This window comes from Osmerus mordax, chromosome 27 (assembly GCF_038355195.1).
Source record: "Osmerus mordax isolate fOsmMor3 chromosome 27, fOsmMor3.pri, whole genome shotgun sequence".
Taxonomy (NCBI): Eukaryota; Metazoa; Chordata; class Actinopteri; order Osmeriformes; family Osmeridae; genus Osmerus; species Osmerus mordax.
Genome location: NC_090076.1, coordinates 7358237 through 7381966, shown reverse-complemented (window position 1 = coordinate 7381966; position 23730 = coordinate 7358237). Strand labels below are relative to the sequence as shown.

At 47.9% G+C, this 23730-nt stretch overlaps 1 protein-coding gene across 1 annotated transcript in view; it reads left to right on the top strand.

The window, feature by feature from the left end:
- The window catches only part of dennd1b (DENN/MADD domain containing 1B), a 49254-nt gene that overhangs the window by 2915 nt on the left and 22609 nt on the right, over positions 1–23730 (top strand). Inside the window, 8 exon segments of the mRNA XM_067230526.1 lie at positions 3345–3414; positions 5306–5386; positions 6251–6310; positions 7650–7703; positions 8371–8481; positions 15020–15120; positions 16542–16587; positions 18103–18204. Of these exon segments, the coding sequence (XP_067086627.1) occupies positions 3345–3414; positions 5306–5386; positions 6251–6310; positions 7650–7703; positions 8371–8481; positions 15020–15120; positions 16542–16587; positions 18103–18204 (625 nt within the window).

The following is a 23730-nucleotide window of genomic DNA, read 5'->3' as shown; positions in this document are numbered from 1 at the left end:
TTTCCTTCGTTTTATTTGATGGCTGGGACTTGGGGATTGTGTTTTAGTGACGGCCTCGCTCCCGTTAGTGGACACTTAGTGGTTCGCCAGAGGACATTTCCTTCCCTGTGCTTAACCTCTGACCTGGGAAAGTAAAGATGTAATCAAATCTCGCAACGAGGCCGGCTACAAGGTGCAAGTTGACTTGTAGCGAGGGGCCTGATCCTTGAGGGAGATTTAAGACCCGTCCGTGGAGTTGGAATAACAGTGTCTCGCTTAACACCCAAAGGGTACTTTATGGAAGTAAATGGCAAGAAGCCGTTAAAGGCGCCCACGGAGTGGGCCACTGAGGAACGGCGCTGCTTAATGTGTTACAGCGCGGCACGCAGAAACCGTCGCTAATTGAGTTCTTCGTCAAAGAATCTCATAGAAGTAGAAGGATGTAACCGACTGCTCTAAAACCTCTAGTTGGGTTATTTTTTTCTGCTTTCGATTGTGAGTTTTTTTTTCTTTCTTTTAAACTAATGGTCTCTCCCCCCCCCCCGCCCCTATAAAGTTTCACAAGTTTAGAGCTTCTTCAGCCGAGGAAGTTTATTTTAAATGGAGATTGTTTGGATCTGTTGAGATGAGCCTTCTGGGTGGTGTTGTGGCTCTGGGTGGAGGAGGTAGAGGGCCCGTGAGTGGGCCCGGAGATTAGCTGGTTAACTCTCCTAGTTCACAGCACTTTGAGAGGACGTGTGTTTAAAACGGCCAGAGTGTGTGCAGGGCCCCCACGCACAGTCATCGCCGTGATGGATGTCTCTCTATCGGAGGATTTGTGAAGCACAAACACTCCAGGTTCCGTAGACTCCGAAGAGCAGGAGGACTTGCAGCTTTTAAAATTAGTTTTTTTTTAAACGTGTTTTATCTGAACAGAGACATTCCTTCCCGTTCTTTTCCTCATTTACACAATAACGTGCAATGCCGTTTTGGTGCGCCAAAGCAAAGAATCCTCACGGGGCGTTTTTACTAAGTCTTGGTTCGCTTCTCTTGCGAAAATTATTTCTTCGTGTCTAAAACAAAAGATGGGCATCACCATGATTTAGGAGTCAAAGGGGTGTGAGAGCTGTGACACTTGGCCAGCCCCTCGGACAGGCCCTGTTTAACCCTCGTGCTGGCTTCGGGTCACATGACCCAAAGGTTCATAACGAACCATCGTTGTGTTTACCCAATTTTACCCAATACAAAAATAAATTAAAATAATTTTCTTTTAACCTTTGCAATGTTGGGGGTCTGAGACAGCCCAACAGTTAAAAGAAAATGCTTCACTTTGTTTTTGTATGCGGTAAAGTTGTCGCAATACGACGGTGGGTCACAATGACTGATGGGTCAGAATGACCCGAAGATAACACAAGGGTTAAATACCCTTCACTAGTGAAGAATGGAGGATTAACTTCCAGGAGCCTCGCACTGTAAACAAAGGAGATACACCATGACTCTGCTTTGTTGCCTAAGACCTGTTAATAATAATACAAATAATTATAATAATATACATCATACAACACTGTTGAAGTTAGTAGGTCTTTCAACTTGTTAAATGATTCAACTTCCTCAGAGATGCATGGGAATACATTCTGATGTTACATATGTATGTAATGTTTGTTTGAGAGATTTAAATAGGTCTTTACGTTTTCTTTGATGTCTGGTCATCATGTGAATTTTGTAGTTAACACACGCGTGTTTCGTTTGGCTTGAGAGTGGGTGACCTGATTACGGTGAATCTTCACCCGGACGTCAAAATATTGGCATGTTAAGAAGCTGATTGTTTCAGGCTAATGGTCACTCGGGCCCTCTGATTGGTCCGCTTCGCTGCACTTCTCCGGGAACCGGCATGTCATTGGCCCTTTGCGGATTTAGCGATATGAAAATGTGCATTATTGTTTTTCTTGTTGTCTGTTAATTCCAGTCTGCAGAGCAAGCAGTGAACCGTGCACTGAGAACTTCCCAGCATATCTTTCTCTGTCAAAGCTCAAGAGTTCACTGGCAAATAAGCCTTCTCTCTCCCCTGTCAGAGTTCTCCTGTGAATCACAATGATCAGTTGTCATATTTGTATTCATGTATGTAGATTATAAATTCTTCTTTTTTTTTTTTTTGTGTGTGTGTTCCATAATCATTCGCAATCATTTGTGTTTGGAAGTGTTTTCCTAGTTCCTAATATAAGGGAATAAATGCAAGGCCTTTTTTAATTCGTTCAATCAAAAGTTTCATTAATTTATTTAAGCTCCTTCAATCAGGAAGTCAAAAAACAACAATTTAGGATAATTTTTCCGCAGTTCATGTTAATTTTAAACTGAGCCCAATTAACTACGTTGAAAACCGTATTTAAAGATATCTGAAAAACCACATCTTCAAAATAAATAGCTCACACTACCATTTAAAATTGTAGTTTTACAACATTTTATTGTGTAACATTGTAAATGAACTAAGCTCTATGAAAAAACAAAAGTTTTGGCTTGCGTCCACCTCTAAACCAACACAACTTGGCCAAGAATATGTCAACCTTATAAAGAGAGCCATGTTTGCAGGTGCTTCTCGCTTATGGGTAGGTGTACTTCGCAATTACCGTAAAAAACAAACATGACAGTATAAATTATTTTTAGGTTGTTAATTAATTAATGAAATTTGGCAACAGTATAATTAGTTAAGGCGAGATGCGAAAGGAATGTACTTGAACATATTGAGGAGGAGAAGAGATCTGTGTTTTTGGTACAGTGTCTTGGCTAGCCTTGTGCATCTGGGAGCTGAAGATTTCTAAACTCTTGCATCCGTCCTTGGTTACCACAAACACTGGGGGCCCATTCATGTTTTGTTGAACTAAATTCATCACTTTTTTTTTGGGTGTGTTTTGTGTGTGCTGCCCTTGCCCACTGACATGGCAGGAATGCGTAGAATGCCATGTGTCCTTAGAATGTGCTCTTAGAATGGAGAATGTCATAATTGGGTTCCGGTTCATGTTGGTCTGTGCTAACGAAAGCAGCGTGCATGGGGCTGTGCTAACGACACGTTGTAAACCGTGTTGTGTTTGTGTTTTCATATCGCCCCTCAAATAAAGAAATATGTCATGTCGATGTTCTTGATGTATGGCACTGTGTGTTATTGTTGTGTGTCCGTTGTGATTATACTGGTCTCGTACACATTTCTGGTAACTACACATGTAGATCCAGTGTGGCCAAGTAAATCTGAATCCCATTTTTGAAGCTGCTCTGTCCATAACCAACTAATTATCCTGTATTGCAGAGTGATGATAAACATGAGAACTCAAATGACTGAATCATTCGATGTAAACGCATGCGTTTTGATGCCTCTCTCTTGCTAACCCTTGCAGCTATCTTCCCTGGTTTGAAATCTACTACAAGCTGCTAAACACGCTGGCAGACTACTTAACAAAACACCAGGTAAGCCTAACCTCCTCCTAGACACGGTTTTTCTTCAGCTGCTGTGTGTGTGTGTGTGCGCTGGAGACTCGGATGCCGGGCGTGTGTGTACCGCGTCTGCCTGGGCTGTGGTGTGTTGTGCGGCATCAGTGTTGTGCGTCTGTTTGTCGTCGTTGCTGTTATGTTGTGAGAGGCTGACTTGGCTCGCCTTGTTAGCACAGCGGCGCTGACGTATCACAGACCAAATGCTGATCTGAAACCGCAAGTCTGTCCTTGATGGTTTACTGGAAAACAAACAGTATGCACACACACAGACACAGACACACACACACACACACACACACACACAGCTAAGCTCTTACCCCTGTAGAGAGGAAGAAAAAGGGAAATATATTTTCCACACTGTGAGGAAGAGAACAGCTTTAGTGTGATGCAGTGGTGTCTCGGGTCTGTCTGCAAGGAGGAAGATGGACCGAGCACACACACACACACACACACACACACACACACTCAGTCTGTGGAGGGACAAAGCAGGGGCCACAGCTACCAATAAGTTGCTATGTAGAGCTCCTTTGCACACACGCACACACAAACACAGGCTCACACACACACACACACACACACACACACACACACACACAGCAAGCGTGTGCACACACACACACACACGCACACAAAATCCTCAGTTAGGGTGAGAGAGGCCAAAAGGAAACACACCCAGACATATTTTATTTATTAAAATAACCCTTCGACTCACTCTGTCAAGCCACACTTCAACCAATCAGAGCTCTGACAGTCATTTGCCTCGGTAGCCTCTTTTAAACATTCAGCATGAGGCTCAGGTCCCGTTGCTTGGCTACAACACCGCATTTGAGTAAAGGTTTTGCTTGTTGTTGGTTGAGATTGTGTAATCATTTTATTTAAAAAATTCGAGGAAAAAAGATTTCTGCATTAAAACGAAATAGATTTAGTTGTTTGTGGTTTGGTGTGAGTGTGTGCTGGGAGGTAGAGTGGATCCTGGATGACTGAAGTGTTGGTGTGCATGATTCGGTTTATATTTACTCTGCCGTTGCGAGTGAGAGAGGGATGTTGACAGACGAGGGAAGACGAGGGCGATGACGGTTGGGGCGAGGGGGTAAATGGAGTGTTTCCCTGGGCTGTGTTACTGACCATGCGTGTGAGCATTGAGGCTCTCCGTGGCAGGAGCTCTTCGATTGCACACTCTCTCCACCTCCCGTCTTCTCTCTCTCTCTGTCTCTCTCTCTCTCCCCACCTCCCTCTCTTTCAGTCTCCCTCTCTCCCCACCTCCCTTCCTCTCTTTCAGTTTCTCTTCACCTCCCTTCCTCTCTCCCTCTTTCTCTCCACCTCCCTCTCTCTCTCACTCTCATTCTCTCTTTCTGTCACACAAACAGTAATATCGCTCCTCTGTGGAAACATCCTTCCTAGACATTAAAAAAGGGAGGCCAAGTTCACTTTTCAACGACGGTTCTAGAGGCTCACTTCTCCTGTCCTCCGAAACGCTCCCAGACAGCCTGCCCACAGGAAACACACACCCGCTCTTGTCCAGAGGGCTCGTAAAAGGTGGCGTGTGATCCCGGCGTCTGTTCTGCGGAGCGTGGTGGAGGGAAGGGGGGGGGGGGGGGGGGGCGGTGCTTAATTACCGCAGGACCGCGGACGCCGTAAATCACGGGTGGGGTAATAAGCGGCAGCGCCGTCTCCTAAACCTCTCTGTCGCTCGTTCGGCGCGGGCCTCCCGGCCTGGCAGTGGGGTCGCTCCCCCCCCCCTCCCCCCGTCTGGCGGCAGGGCCTTTGCCCAGCAGCCCCTGCCCCCCTCCGGCCCAGCGCCGGCTCCTCTCCTCCTCGGTCGCGCCGGTGCTAACGGGGGTTTCTGTCTCTCTTTTTCTCTCTTCAGGAAAACGACTTGAACGATATGCTGAACTCTCTCTACGACCTGCCCGTGCCAAAGCCCTTCACCCCCGTCAACCTGAGCGTGGTAGGTATACGCGCGCGTGTGTGTGCGTGCGTGTGTGTGTGTACAGGGGACACAAGGGCGTAGGAGGTGTGTTTAGAAACACAAGTGGGTTTAACAGGTCTCCTGTGATAAGAGGAGGCTGGGCATCTTTCAACCTAATGGCTGCTTTCACAACTCATCATGTCTCCAGCTTATCAAAGGGTTGAAATGTCTTAACAGCCATGTGTCGGTCAGAGCCAAGCCAGTGTTTGAGTTAGGCTGACATTATCTCCCAGTGTGTTACAACCCAAATATAACACTCCATTTGAGTTCATTCCTTTGCCATAACACACACTGAGATGCGGGAGAGTGAAATGTTTCAGTGGCATCCGTTCTGTTCCCATTCATTTTTTATTATTTAATTTGCTTTCTTTGTCAGCGCTTGGCAAGTCTGTTCTGTTCTGTTCTTTAATGACCACCCGGTCCTCATTCAAGTCAATGAGAGGAGCTGTGTTATACGATGCTGGTCTAGATCTACAAGTTTTTGCATATATTAAATCAGTTTGATGAAGGTTAAGTCATCCATACTCTGCTTTATAGGTTAGTAATTGTAATATCAATGGGTCTGTGAGAGTATTCGATGTTGTTTTTATCTGGTGTATAAAGCTATCTTTGAACTCAGTCTCGTTGAGGAGCGCCTCGGAGCAGTGGTGATCGTTTCAACTGTTTTCTGGAAAAAATGGCAGTTTGATATTTAATTGATGAATCAGAATATCCCTAAAAAATAGATATCTTTTAGTTTCATCTTCGCAGCCTAGGAAAAGAAAGAAAGAAAGAAAACAAAAAAAAAACATTGTCCCGTTTCAAGTGTGAACCCTGTTTTGCTCTCTCCTTTTTCACGGCAAGAATGAGACGTTGCATATTGCCACTGGGCAAGTAAAGAGAGATCCACACAGTCAAGAGCTGGTGAGTGGAGAAGAGTGAGTGGACGAGAGAGAGAGGGGAGAGGTGGTGGTGAAAATCATAAATAAAAAAGAATACCGCTGCACTAATCGCATGGGAGCAGAAGCTGTCCAATTTGACCAAATAAGGCTCCGCTATCTCTTTTAATATCACAAAAAAAAAAAAAAACTATCCTGGGCCTTGGTGTCTTGTTTCTTCTTTTCTGGAAAACAATCAAACCTTGTAAATGATTCATGTCGCTCCACGCTGCTCTTTCCCGGCTCTGATCACCAGGCTCTCTCCTTTTTCCTTTTTTTTTTTTTGGGGGGTGGGGTTTATGTTAAAAGAAAATGCAATTGTGCTCAAGAAATCTCCTTGAAGCCAATCCCGTTAACCCACATTTCATGTTCTCATACAAACATGGTAAAAAAATGTGGAGAAAGAAGGAGGCTGGCAGAGTGTGCAGGCCTGGGACTGTCGGAGTGGAGTTTAGGGGAACGCGCATCGTTTGCATGATGATGTTGATGATGATGATCACGCCGTGTCATAAAGGGCTCATCTCCACAGCAACAGTGGAGACGGCAGTCAAGGACACGGTTCCTGAAAGTAGCTGCTAACAAATCTCCTTCAGCGTAAGCCACTGGAGTCGTGACTAGACGATACTAGAACAACGGCTGCTACTCGGAGGCGTATCTGCCATGACATGAGTTGTTAATGTTTAGTATTTAAGGTTAGAAATAATATTATTTATTCGTCAGTTTTATCTAGAAAGCGATTTAGTAAATGCTTCTCACCATGCTGTCTTTAGATTAGCTTTAAGGGCATTGTGAGCATGCAAGCAAACACAACTGCTCACTACGTGAGTTTCAGACCTGGAGGAGTGCCAGACGTATTCTCTCAGGTGAATGTGGGTGTAGTGTTATTGTTGCCTGTGATTGGATCTACTTTCTCAGGTGGCGGTGTATTTTCTTGATGGTGGAACAACACTGGGGTTGATTTGGTGTGTGAGTGTGTAAACGGGTGGTGTGTCTAACTGTTGGTTTGCATTCCTTGATATTGTACAAACCTGTAACTGCACAACTAACACGTTATCAACTAGTCTTACAACACCGAGAGAATACGTGTGAACAGTAACTGTTGCAGTGGTATCGTATGAACTAACTTTTTAGCAGGTACCAACAGATGGAACCTTCTGGAACTGTGCAATGCTGTCTCTCTCTCTCTCTCTCTCTCTCTATCTCTCCCTGTGTCTCTCTCCCTGTCTCTCTCTCTCTCTCCGTGTCTCCCTCTCTCTATATATATCTCTCTATTTCTATCTATGCTATGTCAGTAACCCCCCCATCTGCGTTGTGTGTTTCCACAGCACTCGTACTTCATCGCCCCTGACGTGAACGGCCTTCCCACTATCCCAGAGAGCGTGAGTCTTTCAGCCTCTCAAGTCTTCTCACTAAGACCAGCCTGTCTCCTTCACTGCCTGCTGTGTCATAGCGCAAGAACACGAGCGCACACACGCACGCACACACACACAGCTAAGCTCTTACCCCTCATGGGGGTGTGGGGGGGTTGGGAGGGGCGGGGTTTCAACCTGTGACCTTGTCAAATTGTAAAATGCTCTATCCGCCGAGCTTATAGCTACAGCCACACTTGTGTTTCCTGTACCCATGACGGCTCGGTTCAGATAGTGTTATCGCATAAAGGAATGATTGATGTCGCGTTTTCCACTAAATGGGAGAGTTTCTGTAGGCCCGTTCTGACCCTGAGGCTGACCTCCATAAACATGTGTCATAAATTAGCACCTGGTCGGCAAATGTCAAAGCACAAAGAGTTCCTCGCTCTCAAGAACATGCATGTATTCATGTGTAAGGGAAGCGTATTCATGGATCTAATAACTTATTCATCACTGAATGTGCGAGTTACTGTATGTGTTGCTGGGTGAGTACCGTGTTACCAAAATACATCACAATACTTCTCCACTTTCAGGAACATGCAAGTGAAGCGTGTTCTTGTGCGTGTGTTACTGTTTGTGGTACTGGACGTGTTCTGCAGGAAGGCTTGTGACGGCGATTGTTCTGTCTCTCCCCCAGAGGAACCTGACAGAGTACTTTGTAGCGGTGGACGTCAACAACATGCTGCAGCTGTACGCCAGCATGCTCCACGAACGGAGGATCATCATCACGTCCAGCAAGCTTAGCACCGTGAGTGTGTGTGTGTGGAGCCTCGGGAATGTGTGTGTGTGTGTGTGTGTTGAGCCTCGGGAATGTGTGTGTGTGTGTGTGTGTGTTGAGCCTCGGGAATGTGTGTGTGTGAATGTGTTTCTGCGTGGAGCCCCGTGTGTGTGTGTTTGAGTCTGTGTAGTGCTGTGTGTGTGTGATGCAGTGTGTGTGTGTGATGCAGTGTGTGTGTGTGATGCAGTGTGTGTGGGTGATGCAGTGTGTGTGTAGCACCGTGAGGGTGTGTGTCTCCTGCTCTCCGTTCGACATCCTCTGTTCACACCATGTGATGAGAGTCCTGAGAGTTTAGGACCCTGTTTCTTTGATTGAACATGGCGATCCTCATCAATATTACAGCACCCTATCAAACCGAGAAGCTTAAAGTGTGGAATATTCAACCGTGGTGTGTATGCTTCATGTAATATATGGAGGTTCAGTGATCATCCCAGCTCGCGTTGTCTTCAGTCAGCCTGCTATCTGTGCGCCCTGACAGGCTGCAAAGCCGGTACTAAACCAGGATTAGATTTGACTGTTTGTCTTAAAGCTGTTACGTTTTAATGGCCGACAAGCCCTAAATTATCAGTTATTGGAGCATTAACTCTCGCACATATTTTCACTCAGACCTTTCTGTGCGGGGGAGGAAGGCTCTTTCTCCCTGCCTCCTCCACCTCTGTCCTTTCTCTCCTTCTGTCTCTCTCTCACTGTCTCTCTTCTGTCCATATCTCTCTCTTCCTCTGTCTCTCTCTCTCTCTCTTCCTTTATCTCTCCCTCCCTCTCTCTATAGACCCCTCTCTCCCCCCCGCAACCTCCCCTCCCTCCCCTCCCTCTCGCCTTATCTCCGCGGCCGCCCAGCCGAACCAGATGTTTATGACAGTTGAGGGGAGAGAAGTCGGGAGTGATGTCATCCGTGGCCTATCGCGGCCAGCTCTGGTCTCTCCAGTATCTGCGCGGCGTGGGGCGATCAGGAGCAGACACGGAACCCAAGGTCTCTCCCGGGAGCCGGAGGAATGACCCAACCCTCGGAGCATCTCTTCCCCTCTCAGTCCCTCCGCTCGGAGCGCCGTGCTGCCGGCGGCGAACAAGTCCCACCAGGGCTTCGGGGTGTAAATTACCGGCCCTCTGGGGTGGAAGGTGTTGTGTTAGTGGAGAGAGAGAGAGAGAGAGAGAGAGAGAGAGAGAGAGAGAGAGAGAGAGAGAGACAGACAGAGAAAAAAAGGATGGAAGTGATTTTGGTCTGTGATTTACAGTTTGGCGTAGCGGGGAGACAAATCGTCTCGGTTTTATTTAACGAACATGCCGACAGAATATGTAAAAGGTCTCCCATCAGACCTCCACCTTTTCCAGGCCTTTTACTCTCTTCCCATATATCTTCCTCTGGGAGTGTTTGGGTTAGTGTGTGTGTGTGTTTCAGGTAGCAGACGGGAGACACACACACATGTATTTTAGTAGCTAGTAGCTATTTTAATATCATGTTTAGCATGTTTCACTACAGTCTGGGTAGTGTCCAGCAACTAGGTGTGATCGAGAGGGGGGGGGGGGGGGGGCATTTGTCTCTAATGCTCCTCTTAATAGTGGGAAACAAACACCTAAACACACACACACACACACACGTCCTGTAAATGGACACTTTTCTGTTGAGGCCTTGCTCTCTTTGTGTTGGTCTGGCTGTGTCCTCCAGAGAGAGAGGTGGCACGGGGGGGGGGGGGCGGGGCTCGACCGTATCGACCAATCAGCTACGGTCACTGTCCTCTCTCCAGCAGCTCTGAGGAAGAGTGGAGAGAGAGAGAGATGGAGAGGAGAGAGAGAGAGATGGAGAGGAGAGAGAGTGACAGAAGGAAGTGGAGGTCGGGAGAGATGTAGGAACAGGAGACATGAGGAGAGGAAGAGGGGGAGGGAGAAAAAGGGAGAGGGAGAGAGGAGGGCGAGAGAGAGAGTGGAGCGAGAGAGAGAGTGGAGCGGGCGTGAGACACCGACACTGCCTGCGTACCTCAGGCTCCAGGCAGGTCCTGAGTGTTTGGTCCCTCAGTGAACCTGCTGTGTCAGTCTGGCAGGGCTGCGCCCGCCCGCTCTCCCGCAAACGCCCCGGCAGCCAAAGGAATATATCATGAGATTACACCGACACATCAGTTGACTTATTGTCGCGCGGCGAGCGGAGGTGAGCGGTACCGCTGTTCCTGAACGGCGTCGGGGAGGGAGAGGGAGCCGGGGAGAGCAGCCGGGCGTGCAAGCTTGTCACACGCCCCGTATAATTGTGCTGCATCAGACCTCTCTAACTAGTCAGCTGGGAGGCCCCTGTGTCTTTCATCTGCCTGCCCTCCTCTCCTCTCTCCCCCCTCCCCCCCCCACCCCCCCCCCCCCCCCCCCCGGTCCCCCCCAGCCACTGACAGGAGCCCTCTCCTCCTCCTGTCAGGCCTATGCTAACAAAGGCCCTGCCATCAGCATCTATCCAGCTAGCCCTGAGTGCTAGCTGCCTCTCTTTCTCTCTCTCTCTCTCTCTCTCTCTCTCTCTCTCTCTCTCTCTCTCTCTGTCTGTCTGTGTGTCTCCTGTTTCGTCTGCTGTCTGTCTGCGTCTGTCGGCCTGTCTTTCTTTCTGCTTCTGACTCCCTGCCCCCCCCCCTCCCCCCCTCCCCCCTTCCCCCCCCCCCCCCCCCCCCCTCAGCTCTTGGCGAGCTGTCAGAGGAGCAGCAGCCTCTCCAGGATGTGGCGTTGTCCTCACACACGGCTTGTTCAGCCTTTCTAGGTTTCCCATGAAGACGGAGGCCTCCGTGGCACAGCTCTGTCTGAACCGGGCGTTGGACCTTCACACTTTTGAGTGCTGCTTCTTTTATGGGATTGTCCTGCGGCCTGTATGTGTGTGTGTGTGTGTCATTTTTGTGTGTGTGTGTGTATAAACAGTGTGTGTGTGTCAGTGCACCAGTGCCTCCTACTTGTTAGTGGCACACCTGCGTGGTGTTGGGTCTGACACCACCTTCTGTCATCAGAAAGGGACAGGGAGGAGTGAAACAGAGGGAGAGAGAGGAGAGAAAGCAGAGAGAGTAGGATTTGTAGATGAGGTAATGAAGAGAGAGAAAGAGAGAGAGGGAGGACATGGGTGTTCAAAGGAGGAGGGGACCGTTGCGTGTCAGGGTGAGGATCTTCTCTAGAGAATTACACTGACTGGTCTCCTGATCTGCTGCTGTATACTGTCTCTCTCTCTGTCTCTCTCTGTCTCTCTCTGTGTCTCTCTCTCTCTGTCTCTCTCTGTCTGCCTGTCTCTCTCTCTGTGTCTATCTCTGTCTCTCTCTCTGTCTCTCTCTGTCTCTCTCTCTGTCTCTCTCTGTGTCTCTCTCTCTGTCTCTCTCTCTGTCTCTCTCTCTCTCTCTCTCTCTCTGTCTCTCTCTCTCTCTCTCTCTCTCTCTCTCTCTCTCTCTGTCTTTCCTCGCCCAGTTCTCCTGTTCAACAACAGCTGCCTCAGAGTTGGCCAGGAGAGAGGAGGGGAGAGAAACGGAGACAAAGGCACGAGAGCTAGGGGAGGAGAGCGTTAAGACGCAGACGAGAAACCTGGTGGTGTGTGGCCCCGTGTCCAGACGACCCACGCTTTCAGAGGGTCCCAAAAGAAGGCCCTGCTCAGTCCCTGCTATTTTTGGCGGGGGAAGAGTTCCGCGTGTCCAGATGGGAGCAGATATCTCTCCCTCCTGCTCAATGTCTCCTCCTCCTCTCCCTCTCTCCCTCCATCCCTCTCTCCCCCTGCTTCCTCCCTCCCTCCCCTCCCTCCTCCCCCCTTCGGTCCCTCCCCCTGCCCCCTCTCTCCCTGACCTTTAGGCTAGTTAAAAGGGTCTGGGAAGCCCAGTGTTAATGTGGCCAGTTTATAACGGAGCAAGCGTTGGCTTAGGAGCAGTCTCATGGCACGACGGGATCGGGTCCTTCCTTGATGCAGGCTGTTGCTGTATAATCTGTTCTCCTTAGAGGAGAAGCGACGCACACACACACACACAGGCACACACACACACACAGACAGACACACACTCACGCACAGACAGGCACCTCATTACCGGGCAGGCCTCTGGTCCCAGAGGGCCCAGCCCAGCACCTAACCCAGACCTAATCCTGTATTTGTTCTTGGGGACTGTATCTGTGATTCTCCATTGAATGGAATATTAAGCACCCAGGTCTTTTGTGGAGCGTGTAAGCCGTTTGGCTCCCGCCATCTATTATTTATCAGCCTGGCAAATATTTTATCAGGCTCGCCTATCGTGACCCGGGTCTCCTGTGGAGCCTAGAGGAGGGGGGCGGGGGGGGGGGGGGGACGCGTGCCCCTTCTGCTCTCCTGCCTTTCCCTCCTTTTTATAAAGATCTTTTTAGTCAATCATCTCCAAAGACAAACCTGTTTTCGCTGGTGAGGTTTATTTTGCTTGGAATCTGGGAGGAAGTATTGGCGCTGTTCCTCTGGAGTTCACTCCTCCTGCCGACCGTATCTCCACCTCCAGCAGGCTTCAAAGACAGCGGCCCGCTTCTTTTCCTTCTTTCTCCTTTCCCTTTTTACCATTATCTACAGTTTCAGTTAACTGGAAAAATAAAAAACGAAAGCGATTGGGGGTTTTCGGAACCTGGGAGTCTAAATCACACCAGTTGGGGAGCTCACCTTGAGGCCTTGTTGAGATAATTGGAGTTGGTTAGCGAGGTTGTTTCTTTTTTTGTGGGGGGGGGCTCTGTGAGCTCCTGGTACTACCGGGCAGCCCATGGTCTCCCTCTGGAGTGTCTGTGCCGGGGCAGCACCAAGAGCCACCCCCCTCCCTCTACCCGTAACCAATCCTCCTCTGGGGGGGGGTGGGGGGGGGCGGGCTCTTGGTGCTGCCCCGGCACAGACCCTCCAGAGACGAACCACTGACCCAACCCTCCATCATTATTTAATGGCTTCTTACTGTCATCGTTTTCTAAAGAGAGAGAGACCACCACTGCTTTGATAGGAGCCCTACTCACAGCGGCGCAGTCGGACATTAATATTCATACCGTTTGGTTTATTTTCCGTACTGAGAAAGAGAGAGAGAGGGAGAGGGAAAAAATAGAAAGAGCAATGTTTTCTTGGGAATTAAGTCTGACAGGACTGTGGCATTGTTGTGTTTTATTTGAAGTCCGCGGAAAAGAGAAATGCATATGCAGAGAGCTGGGGAGCAAGACACCAATTAAATGTTGATTAAGTCTTAACTATTGTGGGATTAGATCTGGGCGAGATTGCGGGGAGGAAAAAAAACAACAGATGATTGCCTTTCTTATGCCTGTATGAAAAATGAATGCTGTTGAACCACTCCCGCACGCACACACACACACGAGGAAACCAGACTGTTTAGACTCGATGTTTGGTGTGTGTGTCTGTGGGGGGGATGGGGGGGGAGTTGTGGTGGTGGTTGGGGGGGGGAGACCTTCACTGTCGTCATGGCATTTCAGTCGCCAAGCTTGGCCGCTTTCTCCGGTCAAATGTAACATTGCGTGTGTCAGTGAGCAGGGGGTCTCCTGGTGGTTGTGTGTCTGTGGTTCACACACTGCTGTGTGTGTGTGTGTGTGTGTGTGTGCTGCTCCTCCGGGACCAGCCCTACCCACGGTCTCTCCTGGCTAACTCATGTTTCATTCTTTGGCAATTTGCCCTAATGAAGTCCCACAGGATCTCTCAGACCTCTGTTCTCTTTCCATATTTAATCATGTTATTTTAATCTGGCGGATGAGCTAACGCCTTACTCTCTCCTTCTCTCTCTCTCTCTCTCTCTCTCTCTCTCTCTCTCTCTCTCTCTCTCTCTCTCTCTCTCTTTCTCTCTGTGTGTGTGTGTGCACGCGCTGGTCATTACCGTTGTTAGGAGTCTTGTGTGGGGTAGGGTTGTGGTGCTCAAAACAATAGGTTTGCAGTCACACAACCCCCCCCACACCATATTGAAAATATTACCGCTCTGAAAATAAATTGTGCTTCTTTGGTTGTTAGTTTTCGTCATTAGAGGGAAAAACCGAGGTTAATGTCTTCGATTGTATAGTTTTTTTCTTGTATACGGTGCGCTCCCAACACCTCGCCTGCTTCTGTTCCTGGCTCCTGTGTTCTCAGCTCTGGGAGACTAACACCTCTCTGTAACATGCAGGCTGCAGGAAGACCATCCTCACAGCAACAGGGGCCAAACCTGTCTGCTTGTTACAGCTGCTGTTTCTCTCGCAGAGATCCAGAGAGATGAAAGCCTAACTAAATGCTGCTGGTGATGATAGTGACAATCTTAACACACCGTGCATTAGCATCATTTTAACACAGTCACTTTTGAATTATTAACGATTCCGTATGCTATGGGTGGCTGTGGATACCTGCACGTGTCACTTACTGTCTAGTTAACTGTGTATCTTTACTTCCTGTCTCATTAACTGCGTGTCTCTCTACTTCCTGTCTAGTTAACTGCGTGTCTCTCTACTTCCTGTCTAGTTAACTGCGTGTCTCTCTACTTCCTGTCTAGTTAACTGCGTGTCTCTCTACTTCCTGTCTAGTTAACTGTGTTTCTCTCTACTTCCTGTCTAGTTAACTGCGTGTGTCCACGGTTCAGCAGCCATGCTCTTCCCCATGTTCTGGCAACACATCTACATCCCTGTGCTGCCTTTCCATCTCCTGGACTACTGCTGGTAAGACTACACACACACACACACACACCATGCACATAGATGCACACACACACACACACACACACTTGCGTCCGAACACACACAAACACACGCTCACAAATGTATCACATTTGACTGATTCTCGTTCATTTGTAATTCCCTCTGATAGAACCAACCTGTTTGAGTTGAATGCTGATACGCTGCCATTAAATAACACACACGCACACACGCACACACGCTGCAGTTCTTGCGATTCTTCTCACACAGTGGTCCTGTGAGACCTCTCGACACGATGATCAGAGCGGACGGTCTTCCAGTCGTCCTTCCTTTCAGTGTGGTTCCTGCTTCCTGCTGTCTCATCGCCTCCTGGAGCTTCCTGCCGGGGCCCAGCCAGGCCTCTGCGTCTTAACCGACATGGTCGTAACCACGGCGATGGTTTAAGTAGTAGTCCACCTTCAAAGACATGTAGATACAGCGCGTTGGCTTTCTTTCTGAGAAAAGGCCTCGGAGAACGGTGCACTTCAGATTCTTGGTTGTCTGCCATGCCTTCTGTATGCACAGTATGTTGCTTTGGATTAGCATCTGCGAGGTGAATGACATGGATGGTATTTATGACAACCAAAACAATATTTTAAGTAGTAATTCACCTCACAAAAACTTAACAACTTTTTCTGAAAAAGATGCTTCATATTCCAGTCACAGAAAATGGGCACAGATTGAAGGGATTAAATTAGAATCCCCACCTTACAATAATGGATGCTGTGCTTAGCGTAACTGATTTTTGGTTCTGTGTGCGGTGAGAAGTTATTCATCACTGCCGACATAACGGGATTGTGAGGAACACTGTTAAAGCTCATGGTGTTCTACTCTGTGCTACTGGCTGTTCTTCGTCATGGGATTGGATTACCGCAAAATTAGATTTATGTATTTAACAGTGAGGAGTGTGTATTGGGGGGGGGGGGGGGGGTGATCATGAAAGGTAGAGAGGATAGAGAAGCAGAGCAGGTGCTGTGTTTCTAACCTGATTGAACCAGTGGCCTCAGAACGGAACCTAACAAGCCAGGAAGTGTAATCTGATTACTGAGCCCCAGCCCCAGCCTCGACCCTAGCCTCAGCCCCAGCCTCAACCCTAACCCCAGCCTCGACCACAGCCTCGACCCCAGCTCCACACACTTAAGTACGGTCCATCTCCACCCTCCACAACGCTCCCACACCAATTCAACAAATCCCATTATCGCACCGGTCCGAGCCCCGTTGATTTCTGGGAACCGTACAAAGTCGCTAACGTCATTATGCTCTGACGGCACGCCCTGCCGTAGGTTCATCTCGTTAAAGCCCCCCCCCCACCCCCGCCGCCATTGATGTGTGGCTACCCCTCAGCCTGAAGGAACCCTTAATAAGACATGGATCTAATGACTGGCCTTTCCTCTCTGTTCCCCCAGCGCCCCCATGCCCTACCTGGTAGGAGTTCATCTCAGCCTGCTGGAGGTGAGTTGCTCATTAACGCTTGCTCATCCTGACGCTCTGGTTTGGTGGAAGGGTTTTTACCTGGACATTGTACCCACAATGTATGTTTGTATTATCTTAAAGTCTGAATTTTTACAGTTTCATATTCTGCAAACTAAATTCTAAATATAGACAGTCCTTTTTTGTGTAAATATTGCAAATAGATTAAGATTGATTGATTGCGCTTTATGTATCGGACTACTGTCAGACGTTTGATTTTATTATATATATATTTATATATTTCTTTTTAATCTTGATGATGTAATATTTACTTAGACGCTGCCACCATTGAAAACAAAATCAAAACATTATTGACAGAATACTTTTTTTTTTCATCACTGTGAATTCTAAACAGAAATATATATGAAATAATATGAAAGCTATGAAAACAAAGAGCCTTTCTGCTTCATGATTAAAAGCTGTTGGGTTGGTTGTAGGTAGACCCATCTCTGAGTACTGCGCTGGTGTGTGTGTGTCTTGTCTGTCCATGAGTGTGTGTGTTTGTGTTTGTATGTGATTTTCCTGACTGTAGCGGCACTGGCAGTATTTATCACACTGCGTTGGTGACAGTCCCCTGTTCGCCGGTGCATAATTAGCCCAGATCAACATGCAAGCCTACAAAGAAGGAACTGTCACAAAGTGACAAACTAGAAAATGCACACACTCTGCTTTTTCCCTTCCCTTCACCTGCCTGCTCCGCCGCCGAAATAATTGTAGAGTTTGTCGCGATCAGTACACAGACTGCACAGCACAGCATCGTTGTCCTGACGCATGATGTGGCGCGCTTGGAAATGGTCGCGTGCTTTGAATGTTTCACGAGTGCGCCATTTTTCATTTGGCTGTGCCGCGGAAAGATATGGAACGACTGTGTCATTTGAAGTCTCTCGTTCTTCCTCTGGCTCTCGGAGGAAGACCTTGGTGAGGAGGGGTGCTGCGTATACACACATATATACACACACACACACACACAGTACGACTCGCGAGCTTGTTATGGAGGAACAGGGGAAGTGTTCACAGCCCTGTGTTGTGTGTTCTGTTTTGGAACAGTAAAAGTTTCTTAATTGTTCTGCTAAGAACGTGATCTGATGTCTTCTTACTACTGTAGTAGTAAGTAAGGGAAGAAATGTGTTGGGATCGCGGTGTGAGTAGTCAGTAATGATCAGGTACATTTCATGACAATGCATGTGCATCCGCAAATAACATCGACACAAATGAGTTCCGGTATAGTATAAAAAAATTATATAATATTTTTTTGGGGGGGTGAAAACTTTTACTACGTTTACATTGTCATGACTGGATTTTTCTGCATTCACAGGGGGTTTTGTTTACACTGAATATGATAATTATAATAATAAATAAAAAACGTATAGATGCCAACCTTTTTTCTATACGTGACAAAGAAAATCCAAATAGTCATTATTTTTCCGTAAGGGTATTAAAAGAGAAAAGTAGCATTTTTACAGGGAGCCTAATTGGCATCTGTGGTTGTGTCCTCAGAGGGTTCGGAGCAGGGCACTGGAGGACGTGGTCATCCTGAACGTGGACACTAACACACTGGAGAGCCCTTTAGACGACCTGCAGAACCTGCCCGCTGACGTGGTGAGCTCTCACACACACACACACACACACACACACACACACACACACACACACACACACACACACACAGACAGACACACACACACAGACAGACAGACGTACATGCGCACACACCAACACACCCTCGCACACAGACACCCACACACACGTACTCACACAAACACAGACACAAAACCTTTTGTATTTAGCATGTCTCATTACACATGTTCAGTCGTTTTCACACATCCACTCCCTCGACTTTCTACCACGCGTTCTCCTGGCCTTTCACTGTGTCCGCCCACACACACAGTCTCTCTCTCTCATTTTCCTTCTCTTTGTCTATCTTTGTCTTTTTCTGTACTATACATAGTGTACTGTACACACACACACACACACACACACACACACACACACACATTCAGCCTCTCTCACTTGTCAAACAGCCTCTGTGTCCCTCCCCTGGTCATTAGCAGATACAGTGGTTGAGTCTTCACATCGCTGCTGTCCAAAGTTAACTCACGTCTAAAGTAAACTCCCGTCGAGTGACGCTCGGTGGGGCCGCCAGCGTTCCCGGCCATCAGAGACGTGGAAACGCTCCGCTCTCCCCCTTCATCTCCCTCCATTCTAATCATTATTTTTTTTTATTATTATTATTTTTTTTTTTTACAAAGGCTGCCTCTCCTGCCGGCCCGGTGGCACGCCGAGGAGAGGCGCGGGGAAGGGAGAGAAGGAGCGAGCGCTTCGAGAGGGGGGGGGGGGAGGAGAGGCGCGGGGAAGGGAGAGAAGGAGCGAGCGCTTCGAGAGGCGGGGGGGGGGAGGAGGAGGAGAGGGAGGGAAAGAAAGGGGCCCAATTACAAGCCCGGCGCTCTGCAGCCACCTGCCTGCGTTTCGTCTCTTTAATTAATGTAGCGGTGACACCGGTCAGCGCAACAAACGGAGCCGGCGTCGGGGTCACCCCACCCGCCTGTCATCCGTCCGTTTGAACACGGGGGGAATCTGTTTGTTTTTCTTCCTCTCCTAGGGAAGGTAGGGGGGGTTGTGTGTATGTGTGTGGTGGTGGTGTGTGTGTACGCGTGTGTGTGTGTATTGGGGGGGGGGGATGGGGGGGTGGTGCTGTGTTTATGTGTGTGTGTGTGTGGGAGAAAGGGGGTGGTAGTTTTCCATGGCTGTGGGGCCCTGCTGGAAGCCTACTGAACCAAGCCAGCTTAACTCTACTGTACTGCTGACTACCTACAGTACTCTACTCTACCTCTGTACCTATTCTGTGCTGGGACCGTCTCTCTCTCACGCAGTCTACCTCTCTGCCTGCCTGTCTGTCTATCCGCCTGCCTGTCTCTCTTCCTGTCTGTCTCTCTCTCTTCCTGCCTGCTTGTCTTCCTGCATGTCTGCCTGTCTGCCGTGCGCCCAGGGACTCCAGTCCTAAATGAAACCGCAAACTGAGTTTGTCATAAAAGGCAGCCCAGGCTTTTGAACGTGACAGAGGGAGAAGAGAGGAGCCCTTTGTCTTTTGCCATGTGATAAATTAAATGTTGCCTCAGAGCTCGTCTTTGATCACGCCTCGCTCAGCATTTCTCACCCGCTAACGATACGCACTCTGCATATCATGTCAGATTACGCCACCTGAAATGGGAGACGTCACCTGCGATAATATATTTATTGCCACAATTGTGTTTTCCCAGTTGTTTGTCCTTTTGCGTCAGCTGTTCCCTGATCACTGGGGGTATTGAAGGGGTATGAGCAGGCGCTAATTGAGAAGAAGCCACGGGTCTCTTGTTAGTTTGCTTGTTAGTTCTAAGGAGGTGCCACACGACATCTGATGCACGTGTGTGATGTGCTGATGCACGCTTTGTTTACGTACGAGGAGGAGGATGGGTTGATGCATCGCTCGGTCTCTCAGACGGCGAGAGCGAAGTCTTAATTAACGCGGAGGAGGAGGAGCAGGAGGAGGAAGAGCAGGAGGAGGAAGAGCAGGAGGAGGAAGAGCAGGAGGAGGAGGAGGTTTCTCCCGGGAGCAGGAGGAGGAGGTTTCTCCCGCTAGTCTGGCTGCGTCACGTCGGGTTCCTCTTCCCGATGCTGCTACCCCTCTCCTCCCGCCGGCCTCCTCCGCTCCGGATACAGTCCAGGAACTGAGAGAGAGTCTACGCTCCGAGAATCCACCGCCTTTCAAGATCTATATAGAATCTAAATTATATAGTACAAAAGGGAAAAAAACTGGAGAACTGAGCCACGGGCAATTTTTGCGTTTCAAGTAAAAAAAAAAAAAAAGAAGTGAGGGCTCTGATATTGATTTAAGCCCAATCCTTTAGAGATTCTTCTAATTGCAACAGAGCAAGACTGTGGCTGCATGTGGACTCTATTAAAGCCCAGGCTGACCACTAGCCCTGCTTATAGCAGGGTCAAAGGTCACATTTGTCCTACATTACCTGGCCCTCTGTCAGACAGGACCCCTGTGTTGGCTGTGCCGCTGCCTGCCTCTTAATGGCCTTTTCCCCCAATTTCACACATAATATTTGTGATTTATTGACTATTACAAATGCTACCATGCTAGTAGTGCTTCCGTTCTGTGCCCAAGAAAAAGAGAAAGATTTACAAATAGAGAGAATAATTGGTATTAGGTCAAAAATAGGATGTGGTGGATCTTTTGGGAATTATTCCTGACATTTGGTTTTATTGGAAACACCAGAAGTCGCTATGGTAAAGGTCTCGTGTTAATTGTGTTTTTGTTAAGAATTTGTCTGCTTAACACGCACCAGGTCGAGCTTAGACTCTGGTTGTAAATATTGTTTCCTCGTAAATCTTTTTCTTGACAAAGTTGTACTGTCAATTGCTGGAATTTTCTAAAGCAAGTATTTAAAATAGTATTATATTTATATTAATATGTCCTGTCCACAACTTCACATTGACAGGGATTTCACATGTGCCCATGTTACTAATGTTACAATTAACAAAAAATAAAATTAAAAGGCATATAGAGTCAATATAATAATATTTTTATTTATTTAAGGTTCCCCTTTTAATTTGTTTTTAGTTCTTTGATTGGTTCACTGATGGAAGAAATTCGATTTTGAATTAAGCAGTTTTCACCTTTGCCTTGTCATTTTTGGGGGGAAGCTTAAATTATTGTTCCCAAACACCATGAATGTAAGTCTCTATGGATTATGTATGTTTCATTAAAATCAAGGAGTTGACAAATCCAAAAAAGAAATACTTAATAATAAGAACTAGACTTTTTTTATTCAAAGATCAAGGTGCTTTCTTTTTCAGAGATCTTTGCAGAATTCTCCCACGTAGTGCGTGCAGTGATACAGTTATAATTGGGTTTAGAGCGTGGATGTTTACTTCGCTAGTCATTAAAAGTATCTAAGAATAGCAAATTAGGAATTTATTAATTCTGGAACCCAACAACGTGGGACCGAATGCGATTTTCATTTGATCCTGTTGTTGATATCGCACCTGTGACTGAGGAATTTATTCATGTATTATTCTGTCTGTGCCACACATTCAAGGTAACACACAATAGCTAGCGTCTTTTTATTTTTCAGATGCACGGCTTCAGATCGCACCCTAATTCCCTCTCTTCTCTCCCCCGCTCGGTGCTTTGTTGACAAGTCGTTCCATGCACTCCACTGCATCTGATGATCTGTGTTTCCAATCAAGGGGGAGAATTTACGAGGGCACACCTACTTCCTGTATTTCCAGACTGCAGTGTGAAGTTTACAAATGCGGGAGAAAGTGAGATGATGTCTTGCCTGACTCTCCGGAGATCACCTGGCACACTTAATCAAACAGCCGAGCTTTAATTGGGAGTTCAGCTTCCGATGCGCTGAGAAAACAACAACATCATCAGCCGCCAGCACACACACACACACACATGTGGGTGCGCACACGCGCGCACACACAGACGTATCCACACACACTCGAGCCTCGCTAACATACCACGAGTCCCGCCGACAGCGAGTGTTCATCTCTCCAGGAGAACCAGCTGACATTCAGACGAGGAGACAGCTTCCACGACTCTCATTCGTCTGCTCGGGTTGCAGTCGCTCGCCAGCTTGTCTGGGGCCCTGGAGTAGCTGAGGAGGGGCCATGTGGTCGTGGGGGTGGTGGTGCTCTCCACACGGCTGGTTCCCTCTCTGGGAAAGCCACAGTGGAGCGCTACAGTGATTGGCTTGTGTGCTTAGAGGAGTATAGGTGTGTTATCTCCGGGTTACTGTGACAACCTCTGAGAGGAGTTTAAGTGTGTTATCTCCCCCCAGGTGATACAGTACCCAGGTCCAGTACAGAGCTATCCCCCCAGGTGATACAATACCCAGGTCCAGTACAGAGCTAGCCCCCCAGGTGATACAGTACCCAGGTCCAGTACAGAGCTAGCCCCCCAGGTGATACAGTACCCAGGTCCAGTACAGAGCTAGCCCCCTAGGTGATACAGTACCCAGGTCCAGTACAGAGCTAGCCCCCCAGGTGATACAGTACCCAGGTCCAGTACAGAGCTATCCCCCCAGGTGATACAATACCCAGGTCCAGTACAGAGCTAGCCCCCCAGGTGATACAGTACCCAGGTCCAGTACAGAGCTAGCCTCCCAGGTGATACAGTACCCAGGTCCAGTACAGTGCTAGCCCCCTAGGTGATACAGTACCCAGGTCCAGTACAGAGCTAGCCCCCCAGGTGATACAGTACCCAGGTCCAGTACAGAGCTATCCCCCCAGGTGATACAGTACCCAGGTCCAGTACAGAGCTAGCCCCCTAGGTGATACAGTACCCAGGTCCAGTACAGAGCTATCCCCCCCAGGTGATACAATACCCAGGTCCAGTACAGAGCTAGCCCCCCAGGTGATACAGTACCCAGGTCCAGTACAGAGCTAGCCCCCCAGGTGATACAGTACCCAGGTCCAGTACAGAGCTAGCCCCCTAGGTGATACAGTACCCAGGTCCAGTACAGAGCTAGCCCCCCTAGGTGATACAGTACCCAGGTCCAGTACAGAGCTAGCCTCCTCTAAGTGTTAGAGTTCACTGTGGATTACAAGTCAAAGACAGAGCCCCAATGCCCACTGTGTTAACTGTTGAAGATGACATTTAGATGGGCTTAATTATGTATGCAAAACTCTGCGCTCACCCGGCTAGCATGATTTAAGAGGTCAACTTGACAAAGTAACCCCACATCAGGGAAAGCTACTGCGACGAAATGTTAAAAATAACACACACTCACACATACTTTGAATGAACTTGGTTCGAATGGATTTATGGTTAATAACTTTTTTTTTTATTATTATTATGTGTCCCCTTAAGAATCCACTCCTATTATTTACTGTAGTTTATTGTAAAAAAATATTTATATAATATTTTTACTTAAGTTTCAGTTAGTGTTTATGTGTGCGTGTGTGACTTTGCCGATCAGTGTGTGTGTGTGTGTGTGTGACTTTGCAGTTCAGTGTGTGTGTGTGTCTGACTTTGCAGTTCAGTGTGTGCACACAGTGTACATTCCGACTGCAGTACATCAAAAGGAAGCGAGAGGTTTTCATAACTATTTCTTTTTTTCTTTGTACTTC